At 42.2% G+C, this 20,094-nt stretch overlaps 1 protein-coding gene across 3 annotated transcripts in view; it reads left to right on the top strand.

Annotated features, from left to right (window-relative positions):
* The first annotated feature begins 907 nt into the window (after nucleotides 1-907).
* Nucleotides 908-20,094, top strand: part of dph6 (diphthamine biosynthesis 6) — a 60,792-nt gene continuing 41,605 nt past the window's right edge. For 2 of the 3 annotated variants that reach the window (XR_004554437.2, XM_034112223.2), the window contains exons 1-5: nucleotides 908-1,046; nucleotides 1,983-2,074; nucleotides 2,970-3,154; nucleotides 16,020-16,093; nucleotides 16,951-17,069. Coding sequence is in view for 2 of the 3 variants with exons in the window: in XM_034112223.2 (XP_033968114.1) it covers nucleotides 1,024-1,046; nucleotides 1,983-2,074; nucleotides 2,970-3,154; nucleotides 16,020-16,093; nucleotides 16,951-17,069 (493 nt within the window). In the remaining variant the exon portion in view is untranslated. The other variant, XM_034112224.2, reaches the window with a different exon arrangement.

Here is a 20,094-nt window from a genome sequence, read left to right as displayed (position 1 = left end):
CATCAGACGCCTGTTCTCAGTCTGTACCCGCTGTACCACCACACAACAGATGCTCAATTGTAGGATGTAGATTTTGCCATGTATTCAGGATGAATAAAATAAAAAACAAACAAAAACAAAAAAGGGAACCCGGTTAAAAGCAATGGGATGAAGAGACGTCTCTCTCAATTTTGTTCACTCAAACAGAATCTGTTGCCTTTAGCCTGCTTAGGGGTAGAAGGTGAGGGAAGCAAACAAAAGCACTGCAATTATTCAGCTCTGGCACAACAACAGAGAGCAAAAAGAGCATCAAAGGCTTGACTCAGAGCAAAATAGGGCTCCCTCAGAGGAAAAGTGCAACCTGTGTGTGAATACCAGTGCATGGACTTTTGGTCCTCTCTTGAGACACACGTGGGAAAAGATGTCAGTTTTAGAGTTACTGTGAATATGCACTTTGATTATGTTTCTAAAGTTATATGTGTAGTTTGCCAGATCTGAAAAAGTTAAGTTAAACCTGCCCTCGTATTTTCTTTTGTTAGCTGATGTGTTATACTGTAGCCTACGTTGTATAAAATAATGATGTACCGGTACTTATTATTATTATTTCTATTGGAATCAATTTGATGTATTATTACTCATTTTAGTAATAGTTTTATGTGTTTTTAATTGCTGGTTTATGTCCTTAATCATAGCATAGCCATAGTAATATGAACATAATTGACATTTTAATAAAAGATAAATAATATTATACTTACTTTTTTTTTCTTTTTAACAACCTGACATTACTGTACTTAATTATGGCCCTGCCTGTTAATCAACAAATAGATCTAAATGTCATAGAAAGAGAGAAAATGCCAAGGACCGATTTTCTATCAGGCATATTTGAGGGCAACTTGCTATATACAAGGGTCCTTTAGCAACCCGGAAGTCTAGCTTTCGCATGTGTTGTGTACATGCACCGGTTGCTAAGCACAGTTATCACGTTGTGTACTATAACAGCCAATATTTTTGATGTCAGCAGTCTTTTGAGCAAAAAATAAGAGGATGAAAGTGGTCGCGTTAATAAGGTAACAACGTTTTTTCGCCGGAATTCTCTCAAAATGATGTTTTTGCTAGCATGGTAGGAGCTAAATCTCAGATGGATTGCTGTCAACAAACGCTGGACCTTTATTCCTATCAGGTGTTAGGGGTTATATTTCGCCTCTGACTTTGTTTAAAGTCAGGATATATCATGCTCTTGTAGAAATTAAAACTGTTATCGATTATATGTTTTAAAATGAGTACAATAGCATCACACATTACAGTTAGTGTGTGGTAAATACTTTTTAGAATGGAGCATCCAGAGTTAGTAAGTGAAGCCTCAAACAGCTTCTTCATGACTGAATATTCTTGCTGTGCATCACATTTCCAGATAACCACATATAATATATTGGTCTTCATCGTAATGCAGAGGTGGGAAGTAGTGGAGTACAAACACTTCGTACTGTACCTAAGTACATTTACTGTACTTATTTTTCTGACGACTTTTTACTTTTACTTCTTACATTTTTAACACAAATACCTGTACTTCTTACATGTTCAAAACAGGTTCGTTACTTTAGTTGTAATCTGTGTTAAGTGGCATGATCGTTATTATTTTAACACGATTTCCTTGTCTTCTCTAAAGAAGAGGGACCAATGAAAACGTTGTCATGTTGCCGTTGTTCAGCATCAACACATTCATTAGCTAACAATGACATGATTGTTCTATTAATATAAAGTGAGGTCACTTACTCTTTAAAACAGTTGGTAGTTATGGGTACTTTTTACTTAAGTACATTTCGAAGCCTATACTTCTTTACTTTTACTCGAGTAAAGACGTTCTTCTACTTTTACCAGAGTATTTTTAAACACGAGTGTCTGTACTTCTTCTTGAGTAAAGGATGTGTGTACTTCTGCCATCTCTGTCGTAATGATTCCAATACACCTTTTCCTCTGTGTATGTTTCTCCTGCTGTGTTGCAGTGGGGGCAAAGACAGCTGCTACAACATGATGCAGTGTGTTGCTGCTGGGCACCGGATCGTAGCTCTTGCCAACCTCCGTCCTGCTAACACAGGTGAGGAGGATGCGCTGCTGGGGTTTGCGTGATCTACAGGGGGCAGCTGGGCTATATGGGCCAACCATCTGCATTTCTGTGACCCAAGAAACTGCAAAGGTACTGCAGGACTTTATGTAAATCCTACTGTTAATCCCACAGGAATTGTTGCAGTGTGCTGCTGCAGATGGAAGATTCAGCATTCCAGAGTTAAAACAAGACATATGAGCAACATCTAAGAAGTATAACTTGTAAAACAATTCCTTATAAATACATTACAAAGACACTCACCCTTTTTAAAGTGCCATACATGATAGTAGTGCATTATCTTATGCTTGCTCTAATAATAATAATTCCTTGCATTTATTATAGCGCTTTTCCAGTGCTCAAAGCGCTCTGTTTATTAGAGCATTAGCTGCAGTTAGAGTTAAATTATTTCCATAATGTTTTGTTTTCCACCTAGAGACCACAGACCGATGGCCTTATAGCAAAGGCATTGGAATTTGCTATCTAAGGGATGGAAACAAAATTAGGTATTAAAACAAACATTGACCAATAAGCAATTATTTGTTGAGTTATATATTTTTAAGCAAACATGGCTTCTATTTGATGATGATTTCAAATAATAAACAGAAACATTTTCAGATTTTGCCGGTGTTAGATTTGAGTAAATTGCATTTCTTGTTTCTTTTGATCACTTTGGCTAATATGATAAAGCTTTTTTTCTTCAGTTCACATTTTCAAAGCTTACCTATAACTGCATAGTATCTTAATGAATCTATCTAAAGGTGTGTTAAAAATGGACACTATATTTCAGTTTCAGCATCCAAAAACTGATGCCTGGTTGCCAGCCTTAAACTACTTTGAAAAGTTATTGTTAAGCCCTGTTATTCACATATGTTCCTTTATGCCACAGATGAGTTGGACAGCTACATGTACCAGACAGTGGGCCACCAGGCCATAGATCTGTACTCTGAAGCCATGGACCTGCCCCTGTACAGACGGACCATCCAGGGCTCGAGCCTGGACATCAGCAGAAACTACAGCGTGACTGAGGGGGATGAGGTGGAGGACCTATATGAGCTGCTCAAGCTTGTGAAGGTAGGCCTTTCTGTCCTTAATATTAAAGAGAAACAAAATATGTATTATCACAAAGTGGATACAGCCTGTCAATTAAACCAGGATCTTTGGCCAAAGTCTTAATACTTGAATAGCCTACCACTTGTTATTTCCCATGAACACAGAAACAACCTATGGAAGCTTTTGCTAAGGAATTTGAGTTTTCATTAAAAAAAAAAGGTATATTTCTAACAAAATCATATCAAATAGAACAATTGAATACAAAGAGGTGTGTCCTACTTGTTTGTTGTACTTAAAAATGCTGCATTGATTTGGATTAATTTGGTAACACGACATTAAAGCTGTTGGAAATAAATTAGACTTTTCAATAAAAAGCTGCATTTTTACGACAATATTCATATATAATGGAAACAGCACTAACATCTTTTTAAAATAGGTGTCTTCCACTTGTCCAGTTTAGTTATACTGCTGTATTAGTTAAGAATTATTAGGGCACATTACATGGAGGCTATTAAAAAACAAAACAAGAGTTTTGATTACAAATATTCAGATTTACTTTGTAAAAAAAAGAAAAAGCTAAATAAATCAAATAAACATCTTCATTTAAATGTTAGGATGATTCATTAAATGTAGTTTTATTTTCACACATGGTATTAGAGGTGTCACACATACAATAAAAAAAGAGTATCTTGTTAAAAAAAGTATTTGAACGCACCATAATGATGTGAACTCACCATGGCAATGCTCCATTGAACATATACAATAGTCCTCGTTTTGACTCTCTGCCACCACTGACATATGCTTGACTGCTTTTTAGTGAACAAGCTCTCAGAGCACTACTAAACTTTTCATCTCGGCTAAGGTTCATGACATATGTCACACTGTTGAGATGTTTTACAAGTCATTCTCTGTGGATTCAGAGTCACTTTGTAGCCCATCAGCACTGTCTCAAAGAGATGCTGCTTGTCTAGTTCCATCTGGCCTGCTGCACCCTAACGGTCCTTAGCACCTATAGCAAAGTGCAAGCAAGCTGCTCAGTAGATTAAAAATCTATGTTAGTGCTTTTAGCCTGTCTTCTTTAGTGTGTCTTGATTCCACTTTCAAAGTGGAGTACGTTTTTTCTTTTCATCTTAATCTGGGGGAAAACGCATGCCTGTTGTATCAGTTAATCAAAGTTTTATGTGTGAAGTTGGAGAGAGGTGCCCTTCAACAGCTGGCTTCACAGGAACAATTCTATTCTTTTTTTTTGTATCTCACTTGACAGAAGATCAGATGCAAAAAATTAATCACCAAATTAATATTTCATCAAATACCACTTTTGCCAGGATGTTGAGAAAATATTCATTTGATGCCAAATTATGTATGAGACCTCGGTGGTCGGATGTGGTGCGGGGGGGCTGACTGACAGGTTGGAGGCAACTGCGTGTGTGTTTGACACACCGCTGGCACTGCCTGCTACCTGACCGCCTGCAGCCATGAGGAAGCTACCTGGACACACACTTCAACAGCTCTCCCTGCTGTCAGCGCAAACAGGCTGTGGGATTGATCCTGTGTAACACGTTTCCCCTCCCCCCCACAACCTCTTTTAGTAGCTTGCAGCATCACAATTCAGAAGAAAGAGCTTCTTATGGGATGGTGGATAGGAGTTTGTTGTTGAGATGGGACTTGGCTTGACACGGTGTAAATTAGTGAGGGGGGTCGGGGGGTGCTTGGTTCCTACTGTAGGTGGAGACATGTTCATCCGGAGCTGAGGGCTGCTCCAGGCCCCGGCATGTCCACACAGCGCCTGGGTGGCGAGGGCCAGTCAGCCTGCCTCAGGGCATTTCGCGCCCTCTGCCTGACTTTCTTTGTCGTCTTCTGTTTAAATCGCAGGCTTTACACATGCGGCTACACGAGAAAGCTCTTGTTTGTGTGGTTCCTTGTGACGTTACAATTTCAGTTTTTTATTTCACAGTCAAAAAGTGGACTTCTCTTTAGTAAGTGATGCAACACACCAGCTCTGCCTGTGGTCAGGGCTCTAATTGCAAAGGGCTGCTAATTTCCCATTTCCAGGGCTTCTCTGGTCTGACCTCAGCAGTCAGAGGAGCCATAGATCAGGGCAGTGGACTCCCAGGGGGGCCTCGCGGGCTAGCAGACCTCCAGCCAACTCGCAGTTTACCCCTCTCACCATCATCAACAGACCTGCACCATAAACAACAGGCTTCCTCTCGTTCTCACTGAGTGATGTCAACCATACGATTACAAACGTTCTTATCTCAAATTTCAAGAAACCTCCCTGAAGTTTTTCTTTATAATTCTTACTAATCTTTAGGTTAAGTACCGTTGAGAAAGGTATAAACTCTGTCAGAGCATCTGAAACATCCTCTTAAAAAGTTGAGGATTATGGTCAAATTCAGTTAAAAAAATATACCCGTTTCACTAGGTAATAATGGTTTTCACTCTAAAGGTTGTGGTGTTGTTGATTAGTGAGGGAAATGGGAGCTGGGGGAGAAAGAGAGGAAAACACTTCTTTTGATAATGAGCTGTTAAATCACCCGTACTGGAAAGAACATTTTTAGCATGAAGAAAATGTGCTCTGTTTGGAAAGTGTGATATTTTGAAAGATTCTTTCTAGCAGTATGAATTAATTAGAAGTTACAAGATTATATTTGGCAAATGACACTTGAGCAAAGATGAAAGAATTTGTTTTTTCTCAGATCCGGAGTTGATGAGTTTTAAGTGGATATTCTTCCCTCCTCCTCCTTTGCAGTGCTGGCAACAGACCCGTAGCATGAGCCAACAGTGCCATCTATGGATCAGACAAACCTGAGACACTCTACACTTTGCTCTCTCGCAGAATGTTTGGAGCCTTTCAAAGGACTCAAAGGAAGCGATCATATTCTTCAAAACCATTGTTGATGGAGGAAAAAAAGTCCAATTATAATAGAAAAAATGAGCCGACCATCCCCTGGCAGTACTGATAATGACAATGCGGCCCGATCCTTGGCCCCTTTGCTCTCATCGCTGGCTGTGTATGGCAGTGTGTCTTTGAAGTGTGTAACCTGATAGACATGCAAGCCACAGCGTACCCCATCCCATCCTGCTAGGTGCTGATCTTTGAACCCGCTCTTTGAGGGGAAGAAATAACAGTTTTGTCAGCAGCAGGGGGGATTTTTCATTTTTGTTCATCTATGGCTTATTTTTTGATAGAGTAGTTTATGTCCTTGTGTCCTTTGCTACGCTTCAAAGGGAAGGTAGGATATGTACATTATGTGAAATGATAACTGTGTAAGTATAACATTTGTAGTTTATTTACATTTTTTCAACTCAAGGTGTCCTTGTTTGTGTGGATTTAGAAATTGGATTCCGTAGGTTGTGTGTCCATACTTCATGTGTGTGCTCGGGCTGCTCTCCTCTGCTGTGATCTGCTCTGATGTGTGATACAGATCAGCAGTGTCAGTCACCCCTGGCTGTAACGCCAGTCCCCCCGAAGGCCTGCAAAACCCCTCATATTAGTCATATCACATCCCTCAAGTCCTTTATCCTTCCCTCTGTGCTCTGTGACCTGACACAGTGGCTCTTTATGCCCCGTGACCCTGCATGTGTGTGTGCGTCCACACGTGCACGCTCGTATGCTCAAGGTCAGGTCAAATCGGGCCTCTGTTACATGATAACAGGTCTATCTCTGTTCTCCTTACACACCTCTGCCTCTCTTTTTTGAGCCAGTATGCCTTCTTTCAACACGGATGAAATAAGTGCTCTATTGCTCTGTGCCAACTGCAACCTACTAGATGTTGCACACATGTAGAAATTGTAGAAGCAGCTTTGAATTTATTATGTGTTTGCAATATATTTTAAAGATTGGTTTTCTGCATATAGAACATCTTACATAAAGACGTTTTTACTTGAAAGCAGCACAGCCTGTAGGACACGGATGTGAGTGAGATTTAGGAAGATGTTACTACAGTTTTAATCACTTGATGTACTAATAGATAGTATATAAATAGATAGTGACTCTATTTCAGCAACTTTTGAGCTGATGAATGAAGACAAAGACATTTAAGCTCATTAGAGTGATGAGGAACAATAGATGATATCTACGCACACGTACTTTTCCGCCAGCTCTAATTAGCACCACTATGACATCTCTGTCGTACTGAGACCCAGCTTTGAGAACGACGGAAATGTTACTTTCAAATCGAATTTATTTTCCTGTAATGGGTGCGACTTTTCAGAAACACTGCTTCTTCTATTTTTTGGATAACTGATATTGCAGGTCAGTTAACCCCTAACATCCCTCCCCTCCTTTTTTAAAAAAAAATCGAACAAGATTTTTTTTTTCTGCACTGGGACCTTTGGTAGATGAAACACTCCCTTTCGTTGGTGTGTTAAAACACCTTGTTTTTAGTGAGATAACCCTTCTCTTAAACTCGCACACACTCTTCCCCCCATCCCCTGATTCTCCTGACCTTTATTACATACACACGCACACACTCCCCCCATCCTCAGCCTCTGCTGCTGCTCCATTATCGACATCAGCAGACAAGAGTGGGGCCCTCTGAGATCGCAGAGGCAGTTTGTCCACAAGTCCAAACACTCTTTTTATTCTTCCCTCTCCCTCGCTCCGTCTTTCTTCCTTCTTCAGGAATCTTTGTCTCCATTGTATTGTCGTCGCACTTTCATCCGGACCCTTCAGAAGCCTGGCACTGCGTTGTTGCCAGTGCCCTGATGGAGGTGTATCCTGCTGCGAGGAAACGAGGGAGAGGGAAAAGAAAGGAGGAGGAGGAGGGCAGGCAGGCGGAGGAATCTCCAGTTGAACCAGGAGCTCTGTGGTATTGATCAGGGACCTGAGGTGTTGTGAGACAAGTTGTTGAGGAGGGGTGCAAACTATGGAGGAAAGGGGGGGGGGCGGTCAAAATCAAACAAGAAGCCCTTCTCTGATTACCGGCACGGTGCAGCATAAGACATACATTGGGGGCTCAACAGGAAAATGGATTTCTTTAAAAAGCTGCTTAATACATAAATCATGACCTCTGGGGTCACAGCAAGGGGTTTAGGAGATCAGATCAATAACAAAGCTAATGCAGGCTTGTTATAGCTGGTTGGTGGAGTAGAGAGACCTCTAAATGGTGTTATTAGAAGTAGCTTACAAGCAGTCTAAAAGCAATGGATTATCGCTTTGTGGAAAGTTTTCTTTGAGCACCATACTTAAGAATATATTTCAGCAGGCTAGGTTAGATTCTTTTAAACAGCCGCCTCTCTGTGCGATAGCCATTGTTATCTTTTCCTTTGGTCTGAGACGGCTTGTATTTATGTTGGTCGCCACAGTGGCAGAGAGGTTGAGATTGGGAGCTTGTTTTGCACATGAGGAAGGATAGCATTAGCGCTGAGATAATGGCGCGGTGTATTGTTCGCTGGCCGTGTGGAAGTGGTGGGGCAGGATCTATTAGACCCAGGCCCATTTCCCTCCAACTGACGCTAACAGTCCCCACAAACATTAGATAAAGAGCCTTGCCTCAAGCCTTTGTAATTTGTTTATATTTTTCTGCTTAATGTACTTTGCTCAATCTTGTTTAGCGATGATGGAAGCTGATAGCCTTATCTCGCCTTGCCATGGGCATGAGCCACTACTGCTTGGTTGAACATTGTTCCAATGAAGAATGTGTCTGTATGTTTGTATTTTCAGATTTGTTTTTATGTTGGATGGATTGTAGATGTATCTTGCCGTTATTTGCATTTGAGATATTGGCTAATATGTTTTGCACTTATGTTAAGTTTCCAACAAAATACACCATTATGGAACTGTATCATTATTTTTCTTTTGTTTGATTATTGTTTGATATTTAAAATGAAGAGGAAATGCTCTGATCATTTCCCAAGCCTGGCTGACTACATTTGATTTCTTTTCTCTCTTTGTCATTCTGTGTTTTGTCACTTTTTCTTCAAAATGCTTTTGGTTCTTGCTTTCAAAATAACTTCCACTTTTGATCATCTGAAATCTATTATTACGTCTTCACTTTTACACTTGATGAAATGCTTTTTTTTAACTCTAAATTTCAAGTAAATCGGAAAATATATAGTTAGAATTACATGACTTCAACATGTTTAAATTATTCGTCCATTTGGATTCTAGCCAGTTGATTGATCTTTGAAGCGCCATGTAAGAGTGTGAGGATAATCCAGGCAGTCACTGAAGAGGTTGGACTTGTAATGAAACCTTTAAACTCACTAGTACTAACAGCAAGTCAAGCCCAATACTGCCTGTCTCAGAGCAGACAGCTGAGGAATAGTGCTAAGTCTTTCAACTCCCTGCCATTCATCTACTCGAAAATTAAGAGGGCTTTTATGTTGTGTTTTGTGAACCATTCCCCTCAAGAAATATTTGTGGCAGGCCCCGTCACCTCCCGCAGCTAAAGTCATAACCCGACCGTAGAAAAACACTGTCTGGAGTCTGGAGAGTTGGTTAAACCAGCATCGCTGCTATATTTTCCTCCAGTCTCCCTCTTGGGAGGGAAGGGGGAGTATAAGGGGGGTTCATGATGTCTGTTGGAGCTATGGAGGATAGAGGACAGGAGAGCTGAGATGCCAAGAGCCTGGAACCTGATCTCACCAGAAAAACATTTACATTTTGGAGTGTGTGTGTGTGTGTGTGTGTGTGTGTGTGTGTGTGTGTGTGTGTGTGTGTGTGTGTGTGTGTGTGTGTGTGTGTGTGTGTGTGTGTGTGTGTGTGTGTGTGTGTGTGTGTGTGTGTGTGTGTGTGTGTGTGTGTGTGTGTGTGTGTGTGTGTGTGTGTGTGTGTGTGTGTGTGTGTGTGTGTGTGTGTGTGTTTGTAGGCCAGTTCTTGACTGTGTATATACATGGACGTCAATACATGTGTGTGCGTACACCCTGCGGACTAGGTGGTTGTTACGGACCATGAAAAGCAACTGACATAGTTTACCTCTCTGTGGCATGAGACTCCTTCTTTGATTCGGTCCTACTCACTCTGGAAGTAGCTCTCTTTCCTTGGACGCTCAACAACTTTGACCTCAGCCAAAGGAGAGTTCTGTAATGACAGAGCTGTTATGATGGCTTTTTTTTTAATTCCCTGCAGAAAACCGTTTGATGATGCTTATTTTTTGAAAAAAATGTATCCTTTTAATGGGGAGACCTTGAATATTGGTAGGTGGGCACAGTGACATTTTCTTAAATGTAAAAAACAACTTAAGATAATTGCATTTAATAGCCGGTGAAAACTAAACTTGTTTGCTTTAATTTCAAGTATTTATGGCCATCGATAAACAACCTTATGTCTCCCTGCTGCTTCCCAACATTTAGTTTTCCATGTGTGTAGATATGGAAAGCCTCCTTGTCCTTGGCCTGCTGAAACTAGGGCTTTGTGCTTGCTTTGGCCAAGACCCTCTCCCTCCCTGCTTGACTACTGGCTGGGCTTCTGTTTACGTAACCATATATATCAGAGAGGAAACTCGTGAAACGTTAATCTCTCTACTTTTTAACCCTGATGAATTTCTACATTTTCCAGCTGTGCGGCATGGCATATTTATGCTCAGGCTCTATCACTGAAAACAGCTCTGTCATTGTAAATGAATCACTATCCAAGACTAAAGAGTGTGCGTGTAGATTATGTGTGTGTAAACTTCAGCCGAGGAAACTGTACAAACACAAACTCAACCGTGAAAAAGCTGCAGTGGTACGTTCATGGATTACATTTGCTGATTCTATTTCATTCCTGTCCGGACCTAAATCAGTGCACACTGGCCTGTCACATTTCTGTGGCCTGCTAAGCGGCCCTCAATCATCACGCTGATGAGACAATGTCTCATGTCATATCCTCTGTTGGCTGGTCACACATGCACCATGGCCTCACTAGAGGATAATACTTTCCCCTGTTCTGCTTCCTCTCTCCTGTTCTTGTAACTGTGACCTGCATCATCTCGGGGACCGGTCGGGGTATTTAGGTTTATGTGCAGCTGGCTTTGTGAGCCGTTTGTTTGTCTTATTCCACCACTCTGTATGGTCGAAGACTGACACGTGGTGAGTCATTTCGCCAGCCCGTCCACGAACACAAAGGAAGAGCCCGTCTTTCAACAGCTGCTTCAAACAGACAGCCAATTTACCAAAGGGAATGTCTCTGTAAGCCTTTTAGAACAAGCTTTTGGCTGATGTTTGTTTTACAAAGACATTTGCTAAGCTTGCATGTCCATTTGTTGCTTTATTTTGATGGATCAGACATTGTACATAGTCTCAGTATATATAAGCAGCATTTCATCTTGTCAGCATTAGTTGTAATTTATAGAACATTATAATTGATCCAAACGTGGCTACATTTTCATGCCCCTCTCTTCCACATCCTGTCCCTCCTTCACCAACTCTGGGAGTCACCTTGGAGTGTAACAGTCTGCACAGAATTATAATGAAGAAGCTGATTCAAAACAAATAACTAGTGTCTCCTCCTACTAAGCTCGTGCTAAGCTTCCTGTCAGTTTGGCATGTCTGAGTTGTCAGGACAGCCAAACACGCCCCGGGACTATGTCTGCATTACATTAAACACAATCGCTTGACCCTAGCTGGCCCTATCCTGTACCACATCTACTTGAGCTGCTACAACAAGGTGCAACCCCCTTCTCATGTTCCCACCATGTAGGGGGACAGGGGAGAACAATCCCATTACATTACAACAGGCCCAGAGCTGATCTAATGGAGAGAACATTAAAACCATGTCGCGTCCAGTCACTTACCTGATGGATCTTGGAAGAGAGGGATGAAGAGGAGAAGGAGTGTTGGAGAGAAGGGGGAAGGGATGTTGTGAGGTTAGATGTGGTGTCGATATGAACGTGCGAATGCAGCAGCGGAAAGCTTGTGATGGTACCCCGGTGCCCTTGAGCAAACTGTCATTCAAAGCACTTTAATTAATTCCCTCACTTTGACTTCCTCTCCGCCTCCCTGCCATCACACACAAGCTTATTACTTACAGGAGGCAGTAATATAATGGAAAGTGCGCGTCAACAACTTTGGACTCAATAAAAAGACTATTTTGTTATGGAAATGTGAGGCCTGGTGTCTGTAATAGCCAAGATCTGGTTGTCAGAACAGACTGAAGCAGGCTTTTTTGGAAACCCACCATTTTGCAAAATGGAGCTTTGTATTGTTAGGGTGTATAATTAAGACCTCATTGTGACAGCCATTCAGAGGGAGAGAGAGCTAATGAGGGTTCTGATGTATTCCATATGAATATGAATATTGCATTTTTAATATTTTATGGCTTTCTAATTGCCTTGGATGCTGTTAATGGTTTTGACTGTTGAATATTATCCAGACTGAACGTGTGGCATGCCTAAGTACCTTTTTAAGCTGAGAGCTGAAGACATGGCTGCATTCTTAAGCTGAATTATTTGCTTTATGATCGTCACGTATGTATCTTTGGGGCAGATACATTTCTCGACTGGAGGCATGTCTGTGACTGTGAATAAATTTGAACCACTCTTTTACTCCCTTACTAAGATAAATGTATATATAATTACAAAGTATATCACACACACTACCTTGATATAGAGTTTAATGGCCGTATCGTTTCTTTGTGGCGCATGTCTGCTGGCCTTAATCTTCCCCACTGCTGACATCTTAATAACTCAGTCCTCTCCATCCATTTCCACAGGAGACATCCGGATGTGGGGGAAGGATTAGTTTAATGAATTTGACAATTAGTAACAGAAGTTAATGACTGCATGGGGCTAAGTACCCTGATGGACATGGCTGGGGGGAATGAGGGCTTCCATTGCTCTGGGCCATAGATCCTCATTAATAGCTTTCTGCCTGCTGGAGAGGACAGGGGAAGCCGGGCCAGGCCTTTGTTTAGTCTCCCTCTGATGGGGCTGCTACAGGGTTGCACTGTTGCACAATGCTACGCCAGAATTAGTCCCGCTCTCGGCGTGAGTTAATGCAGGGCCCCAGGTCCTGGATCAGGTGAAGCTTCCTTTAATGAGCTGGGGTCATTAAACATTGAGAAAAGAAAAGTGACACGGAATCGGGGCAGGCGAGGAACTCTTTCTCCGGATCTCGTGCCAGCAGTCATGAAGAAAGAAAAGTGGCCTGCGGGTCAAAAGAGTCCTGATGACCTCTGCATTGATTTATCATTATGTTAGCTTCTTACCCGGATCCAACCTCTAATGTAGTCAAAACATCGTTTAGCCAGATAGGTCTCATAAAGATTTTTATTATTATTTATTATCATACTGTGCTTCATGGGCTACCTTGTCGCTTTGTCAGGTATTCCCACTATAAACCATTTTGATAAATATTTCAGCTACCATAAAATCAAAGTTTGTATTTTTTATGGAGTCATGAATACACATGAACAATTCCCATACTATCCATCAACTCAGATTTATACATGCATATAGCACTCCTTCCCAATAATGTATCCTACCTTTCCCACAGAGGATGAGAATGTCTAGAATTTGTAAAATGGCGTCCAGAGGAGCCTTAGCTGCCCCCTCATTCCTGCCCGTCTCCTTGTGATGGCTATAATTGCGAGAAAAACATATTTGCATCCAAAAATAATCATTTTCCAAACATTTGTACCAAAAGGTCCACGAGCTGGAGTCTCCATAAAAACAAGGGTGTGTGTGAGAAATGGGTGTTATCATTAGAAGTCAGTATGCCTGGGTATTATAAGGTTGCATGATGTAATGTAATGAGAGCTAGTGAAAAGAGAAGCCATTTAATTGAGTCTGAGTCGAGCCTCAGAGGCCCCGGTATCTACAACAATCTGCCTCCTGAGAGAAGGGGAGACAGAAGGAAAGTGAAACACAAGATGAGGATGTTGTTTGCTCTGATGCTGTTGTTCTGTCAGGCCAAGTCTGGTCCTGCCAAGTTTAAGCCAACACACCAAATTGGTGTTGATGTAGCACACTCCTTCAACACTTCCATTCCTATCTCTTTTTGTGTTTCTCTCCGTCTCTCCTCATCCCACTCTTTACCTCCTAATATGCCTCTTTAGGAAGTGACAGTTGTATTTAGGGAAAAGGTTATCATTGTATTAGAATAGAGTGCTGGGCCTGAGGCTTACCTAGAATTACATGACACTGCCTGCAGCCCCCTTCGCTCTGTGCAGGGCTGAAATGTTATCAGTCTGACTTAATTACTGTCACTGGACAGTGGAATTGACTGTGATGAATATTCTGGTGTAGGACACGTTAGAGAGATATTACAACTTGGGTACTGAGTTCCAAGTTCTTAAGATCTCTTGGTGTTTAACTTAAGGTCAAAGAGTTAAATTCTGGCTGTGTTTTTGTCTTAATGTGTTTAGTCCTCACATCCTCTGTTGCACCCTAAACACCACACACACACACACACACACACACACACACACACACACACACACACACACACACACACACACACACACACACACGTACGTATGTAGCCACACATACAGAGCACATCCTTTATCTGATTAGCTGGCACGCCTTCGTGGATCTGTGTGTGTGTGTGTGTGTGTGTGTGTGTGTGTGTGTGTGTGTGTGTGTGTGTGTGTGTGTGTGTGTGTGTGTGTGTGTGTGTGTGTGTGTGTGTGTGTGTGTGTGTGTGTGTGTGTGTGTGTGTGTGTGTGTGTGTGTGTGTGTGTGTGTGTGTGTGTGTGTGTGTGTGTGTGTGTGTGTGTGTGTGTGTGTGTGTGTGTGTGTGTGTGTGTGTGTGTGTGTGTGTGTGTGTGTGTGTGTGTGTGTGTGTGTGTGTGTGTGTGTGTGTGTGTGTGTGTGTGTGTGTGTGTGCGTGTGTGGCACAGCGCGTTGCAGCGCCGCGTCAGGCCCCAGGCAGGGCATGGATTTCATTTAGGAAAGTATCAAAGGTTTACACGCTGTTCGCTTTAATCAGCATGTTTATCAGGCAGAGAAAAATTGCAGGAAGGGACCACAGGGAGAAAGGGGGGGGGGTTATCTTAAGGACCAGTAGCCAGGGAAATTGATAATGGCTACAAGGTAATTTACTGGAGACTATAGTGCATCCCTCCACTGCTTCTACCCTGGCCTCTCATTCTAATTACAGCCCATGTAATGTTCTAATGAATCTGCAGGTGTGTGTCTGTAGGGGAGGGGGCATGGAGGTAGTGTAGGGGGTTGTGCATGCACGCCTGTACGCGTGCTAGCATGCACCACTTCGTTGCACCACTTCGTTGCACCCATGTGTGTCTGTTTGTGTGTGTCACTGCCGATCAAGCCTGTTTCCATGAGCGAAGATTGAACGCATCTCAAGGCTGTGTCAGCATCTCTCGTGTGCATAGTTGTCTCACTTTTCTGAAATATGAATATGATATGAAAAGCAATTAGATTGGCCCTCAGCAATATTAAAGATACATGCCACTCTCAAACACAATGCTCCACTGATACTTCAAGTTGTCACTGCAGTCTTCCAGCTGGGCTGTGTAGTGGATGGAGGCTGCGGCCAGACACACTCATCTCCTGCTCACACTAGACCTGGATAAGGTCCAGGAACTGCCTTTAGCTGTGCCGGGGCCTCCAGTCACACACCCACATGTACACACAAACACACACACGTTCGCTCACACAGCCATGTACACAACCCTCCCGGGGATTTGGTCTGGACCATAAAGGCCTTGATACGACCAGAGTGTAAACATCCCCACAGAATTGCCGTCCGATGAAAGGATAGAGCCGTCAGGAATTTGCTTTCTTTGTCTGTTTCGCTGTGTGTGTGTATTTGTTTACATGTGTTGCGTGGTTTTGTTCAGATAACACTTTGGGAAACCATTGTAGGTTGAGCAAGGAGTATTTGGCCCTATGGGACGGTGACATCATATTGCCGTTACAATGCACGTTGCACATGCGGTATAATGGAAAAGGAAAGAAATATTTGAGGTTAAGTTTCCTCCATCTTTTTCTCCCCACAGGAAAAGGAGGGTGTCGAGGCAGTGTCTGTGGGGGCCATTCTCTCCGATTACCAGAGGGTCCGTGTGGAAAATGTGTAAGTCCAACACACACTCACGATGCAGCTCACACTCTCTATCTGAAGTGCGCACACACCCGCTGAGTTTGGGCCTCTGAACTCGAATGACGCACACTCTGTGGTCCACTGAAGGAAAAGAGTACATCCTCTGTAGTCACCGACACCGATATTGTTTAAACACACACTTACTTTTGTATATGCCATTTTATTTAGACTAGCTTTGATTTGTATGGTGCCACTCTGTTTCTATGGAACTGTTTTGAAGAAAAGGTTGTTATTATAATTGTGTTAATATAAAAAAAAACGTTCTCGTCATGTGTGAAACTGTCTCATTGTAAACAAAGGAGATGAATTCCTTGTGACACAGATAGCCATGCCCTTTTTCTATTCTTGGTCTTGTCTTCTTCCTCTCTTTGTTTTTCTTTGCCCTTTGTCATCTCCCTTTGTTGTCTCGTTATAGACCTACACAAACTTGACATATTGCAAATGATTCCTCTTATTCACAAATCCTCCTGTCAGTCAACTTTTGTTTCCCAATACGCAAACTATGTATGCCTAAACATACACATCTTAAGCCTTTCTTGAGCAGTAGACATTTGTGTGCAGACTCCCAGTTACCTGCTGTTATATGTGTGTTTCCAGACAGCTTAAGATGGTGTTTTTGTTTTGTCTTTGATTAAAGCCACTGGCAGTGGTGGCAGATGGGGGTGTGTCCTAATGGCCTATCAGGGTGGCAGCCTACCCGCCAAAGTAGAAGATGCCTGGCCCTGTAGGCTTTGAAGTTGATCGGAAGCTGGCAAATATTCAATATATAACCGCTTCGCATCTCTGTCTACAACCTCCTGCTCTCCCTGCTCCCTTCACCTGTTCCCCAGATGTTTGCGGCTAGGTTTGCAGCCCCTGGCCTACCTGTGGCGCCGAAACCAAGAGTCCCTGCTTTCCGAGATGATATCATCTGACCTCCATGCTATCCTCATCAAAGTCGCCGCCTTCGGTGAGTTTGTGTCTCAACCTTTGTGTCTCAGGGAACGGGAATATTTTACTTTCTTTTTTTCTTCCACTGAGCCATGTTGGTTAAGTGGTGTTTGGCACGGGGATAGAAGGGACAGCAGTTGGATAAATGAGGGCTAGGAGGAGGAGAAAGGGAGGTGTAACCAGAGAGAAAAAGAGAGACAAGCAGAGTAATGCCCTAATCATTAATCTGCGGCTTAGCAGCGATGTTGAGACTTGTGCCAGCGGCGAAGGCATTGAAGCAGAGAACAATATGAAAAGATAAGAAACACCGATGGAGGAGGTGCGAGGGAAGTACGCAGCGGTATTAGGTGGGTGGGTGTAGAGAGGGGGGGGACGGGGGGTTGGGCTGTTGGCAGTTGAGAAATAATCACAGGTGATTGCCCCTCACATTAATGCAACCTGTCAATAAGCGACGCATGTCCCCATTGTGTGAGAGAAGCACTCATTCTCTGCTTATGCATAGCTCAGAATATGGTCCGTAAAGCGAAGATTAAAATCTCTCATTTAGGTTTTCAACGGCGTCAGCACTGAGAGACGAGGTTAGTCTGGTATCACCTGCTCTCTACCTGCCTGTTTTGGAGCCCCAGGACAGAGAGATCAGATTACTGAATAACACGAGAGAGTAAAAAAAAAAAAAAAGTTGTCTTTTTCTTTTCTCGGGTACATGACTTTAAGATCTCTACCTGTATCTACTTGAAAGTGCAGCCGGATCCCTTTTGACGGTGCCAGTGATAAATGATAATTGTGGCTACAAATGGTTCTTTTTACTCTCAAACTACTCATGGCGATACATCATCATGTAGACACTGTTTACGTGCTGTTAAGTGCTTGTTGTCACCTTTGGTTGCAATCAGTCCAAAAGGGGTCGACGGCTGACTGATGACCCGCAGAGCTGAGCAGCGCGTTCCAGATATTCTGCATGTCTTTCAGCGCTGCTCGAATAACCTCTCATGGAATGCACTTGTCAAGCCATTTATCTTTGGTACTTTATTTGGTGCCATTTTTCATTTTTAATGGTCTCATGATAAAGGACTTTTTGGTAATAAATAATATGACTTGTCAGATGCCCATCAGAGAAGGGATGATGTCAGAATCCCATGTTTTTAACATTTATTCTCTTTCTCTAGGATTCTGCATGATTATAATAATTGTTTGACATGCACAATGTTTTTTAAATTCCATTACACTTGTAACCAGATAAGATCCAAGTCTGCATTTTATATTAATTGACCAATCATAATGTCAAATTACCCTTCTGGAACCCAACCTTGACGACCCCGGTCACCTCCTAACCCATCTACCTCTGCCAAGCCTTCTACTCTAAACACAACTTTGTTTAAAAGCAAATTCTCAACATTTTTTGGAAGATTATAATTAGAAAGGAAAATCACCTCGGGTGCCTCTGAGTGTGTATCTGTAGGTGTTTGTGTGCATGTGTGTTTTGGCTACAGGAAAAGGAAAGATCTTATCAGCCCTGACTCCTCACCTGTCCCGAGGCAGTGGTAATTAGAAAGGAGAGAATTGAATAGGGATGCAAGCGCCCAAGGCATTTTAGGCAGCACTCACATAATTGCAGCTTTGGTGGGAGCAGGTCTGAGCAGTGAGGTGTGCTGTTTAGGGTAGATTGGGTGACACAAGGGCGTACCTGGTGGCCTTTGGTGTTTGTGTGTGTACGTGTGAGCGAGAGAAAGAGATTCGGAGGGATTTACTCGTGCAGACCTCATGAGGAGAAATAAAAAACAACTCTTGCAGGACAAAGGTTAAGTCTGCATCTGAACTGACAGCCAAAACGGCTTATGATATTCTGCGGTAGTATGAAATGGGTTTTTGGTGCGCTCTGAATAGTGAGAAGTCATTCAAGATTAATATTCCTTCATTAGACACTCAGAAAGACAGGTGGAAATTAGCAGTGAATGGATAAAGAAGGGAAAAAAAGACTTTCTTTCTTAAGGGAGGATATATTCCTTGATGACAAATCCCTGCAGAGAAAAGACAGCTGTCCAAATGCAAGATGAGCCTCTAAGTGAATTCTCTAGAAGTGTTCATTTGCGTGCTGATGGCAGCCTAAAACCATAAAAGAAAGAAAGAGGATTTTAGTCTTTGAAGATGCCAAATTGCATGTTGTAGTGAAGTCATTTTAAATATGTGAATGTCAGAAAATGCTTCTAATTAGCAAAAAAAAGCATTTTTCTCAAAGGGAAATGCAAATTATTGTTGGAAAAATTCTCTTGATAATGCATTATCTCTTGAGCTAACTGTGGTAATTGTCAATTCCAAAAGCTCCAATTAAATATTCATGTGATTAGTTAATTGATTGATTAGTACAGGTATATATGAGGGCACAGGTTCAGCAGCTAATTGGACCTCAGCTCCAGAGATAATTGGCATGTGTGAAATCAAGGTCTCTCCCCTGGAAAACCTTTTATCACTGCATGATCGTTTACCCTTCACACGAACGTAGCCTTTGTGCCACGAAGAAAGGAATTTATGTCACAAATTTGCTTTCACTGATCACCTCACCCACTTAAGGACATTGAATATCATTTATTATATATTTAAAGGACAATTAATTCAAACACATCAAGAAAGTGAACTGTTTTGTTGTCAATATAAAAGGCAATGAATAGCATTTAAATAGCATTCCTTTCTAAAGAAACACACAATGCAAAAGAGAACTATAGGTTACTTACGTAACCCCAGGCCTCAGAGTAACATGAAGTGAGCTGTCTCACTATGGGATGCGCGTCAACGCGTATGCAAACAGAAGCATCAATCTCATTACGCCAATCCTGATTGGCTGGTGATCTTCACGTCAACGTCAGGGAATCCGCCCACCCTTTAAGTAGCTTGCGCTACGACGCAGCGTCATTCAAAATAAGCACCTCTTCTCGCTTCGCCTTAGCAAGAAGGGCCGTCTGGTGAGACATCTCACTTCATGTTACTCTGAGAACTGGGATTACATAAGTAACCTATAGTTCTCATTCATAACACTCCGTTCAATGTCT

The sequence above is a fragment of the Pseudochaenichthys georgianus genome, chromosome 22, assembly GCF_902827115.2.
Source record: "Pseudochaenichthys georgianus chromosome 22, fPseGeo1.2, whole genome shotgun sequence".
In the NCBI taxonomy this organism is placed as follows: Eukaryota; Metazoa; Chordata; class Actinopteri; order Perciformes; family Channichthyidae; genus Pseudochaenichthys; species Pseudochaenichthys georgianus.
The sequence above is the reverse complement of the archived record's forward strand: the minus strand, read 5'-3'. Positions and strand labels throughout refer to the sequence as shown.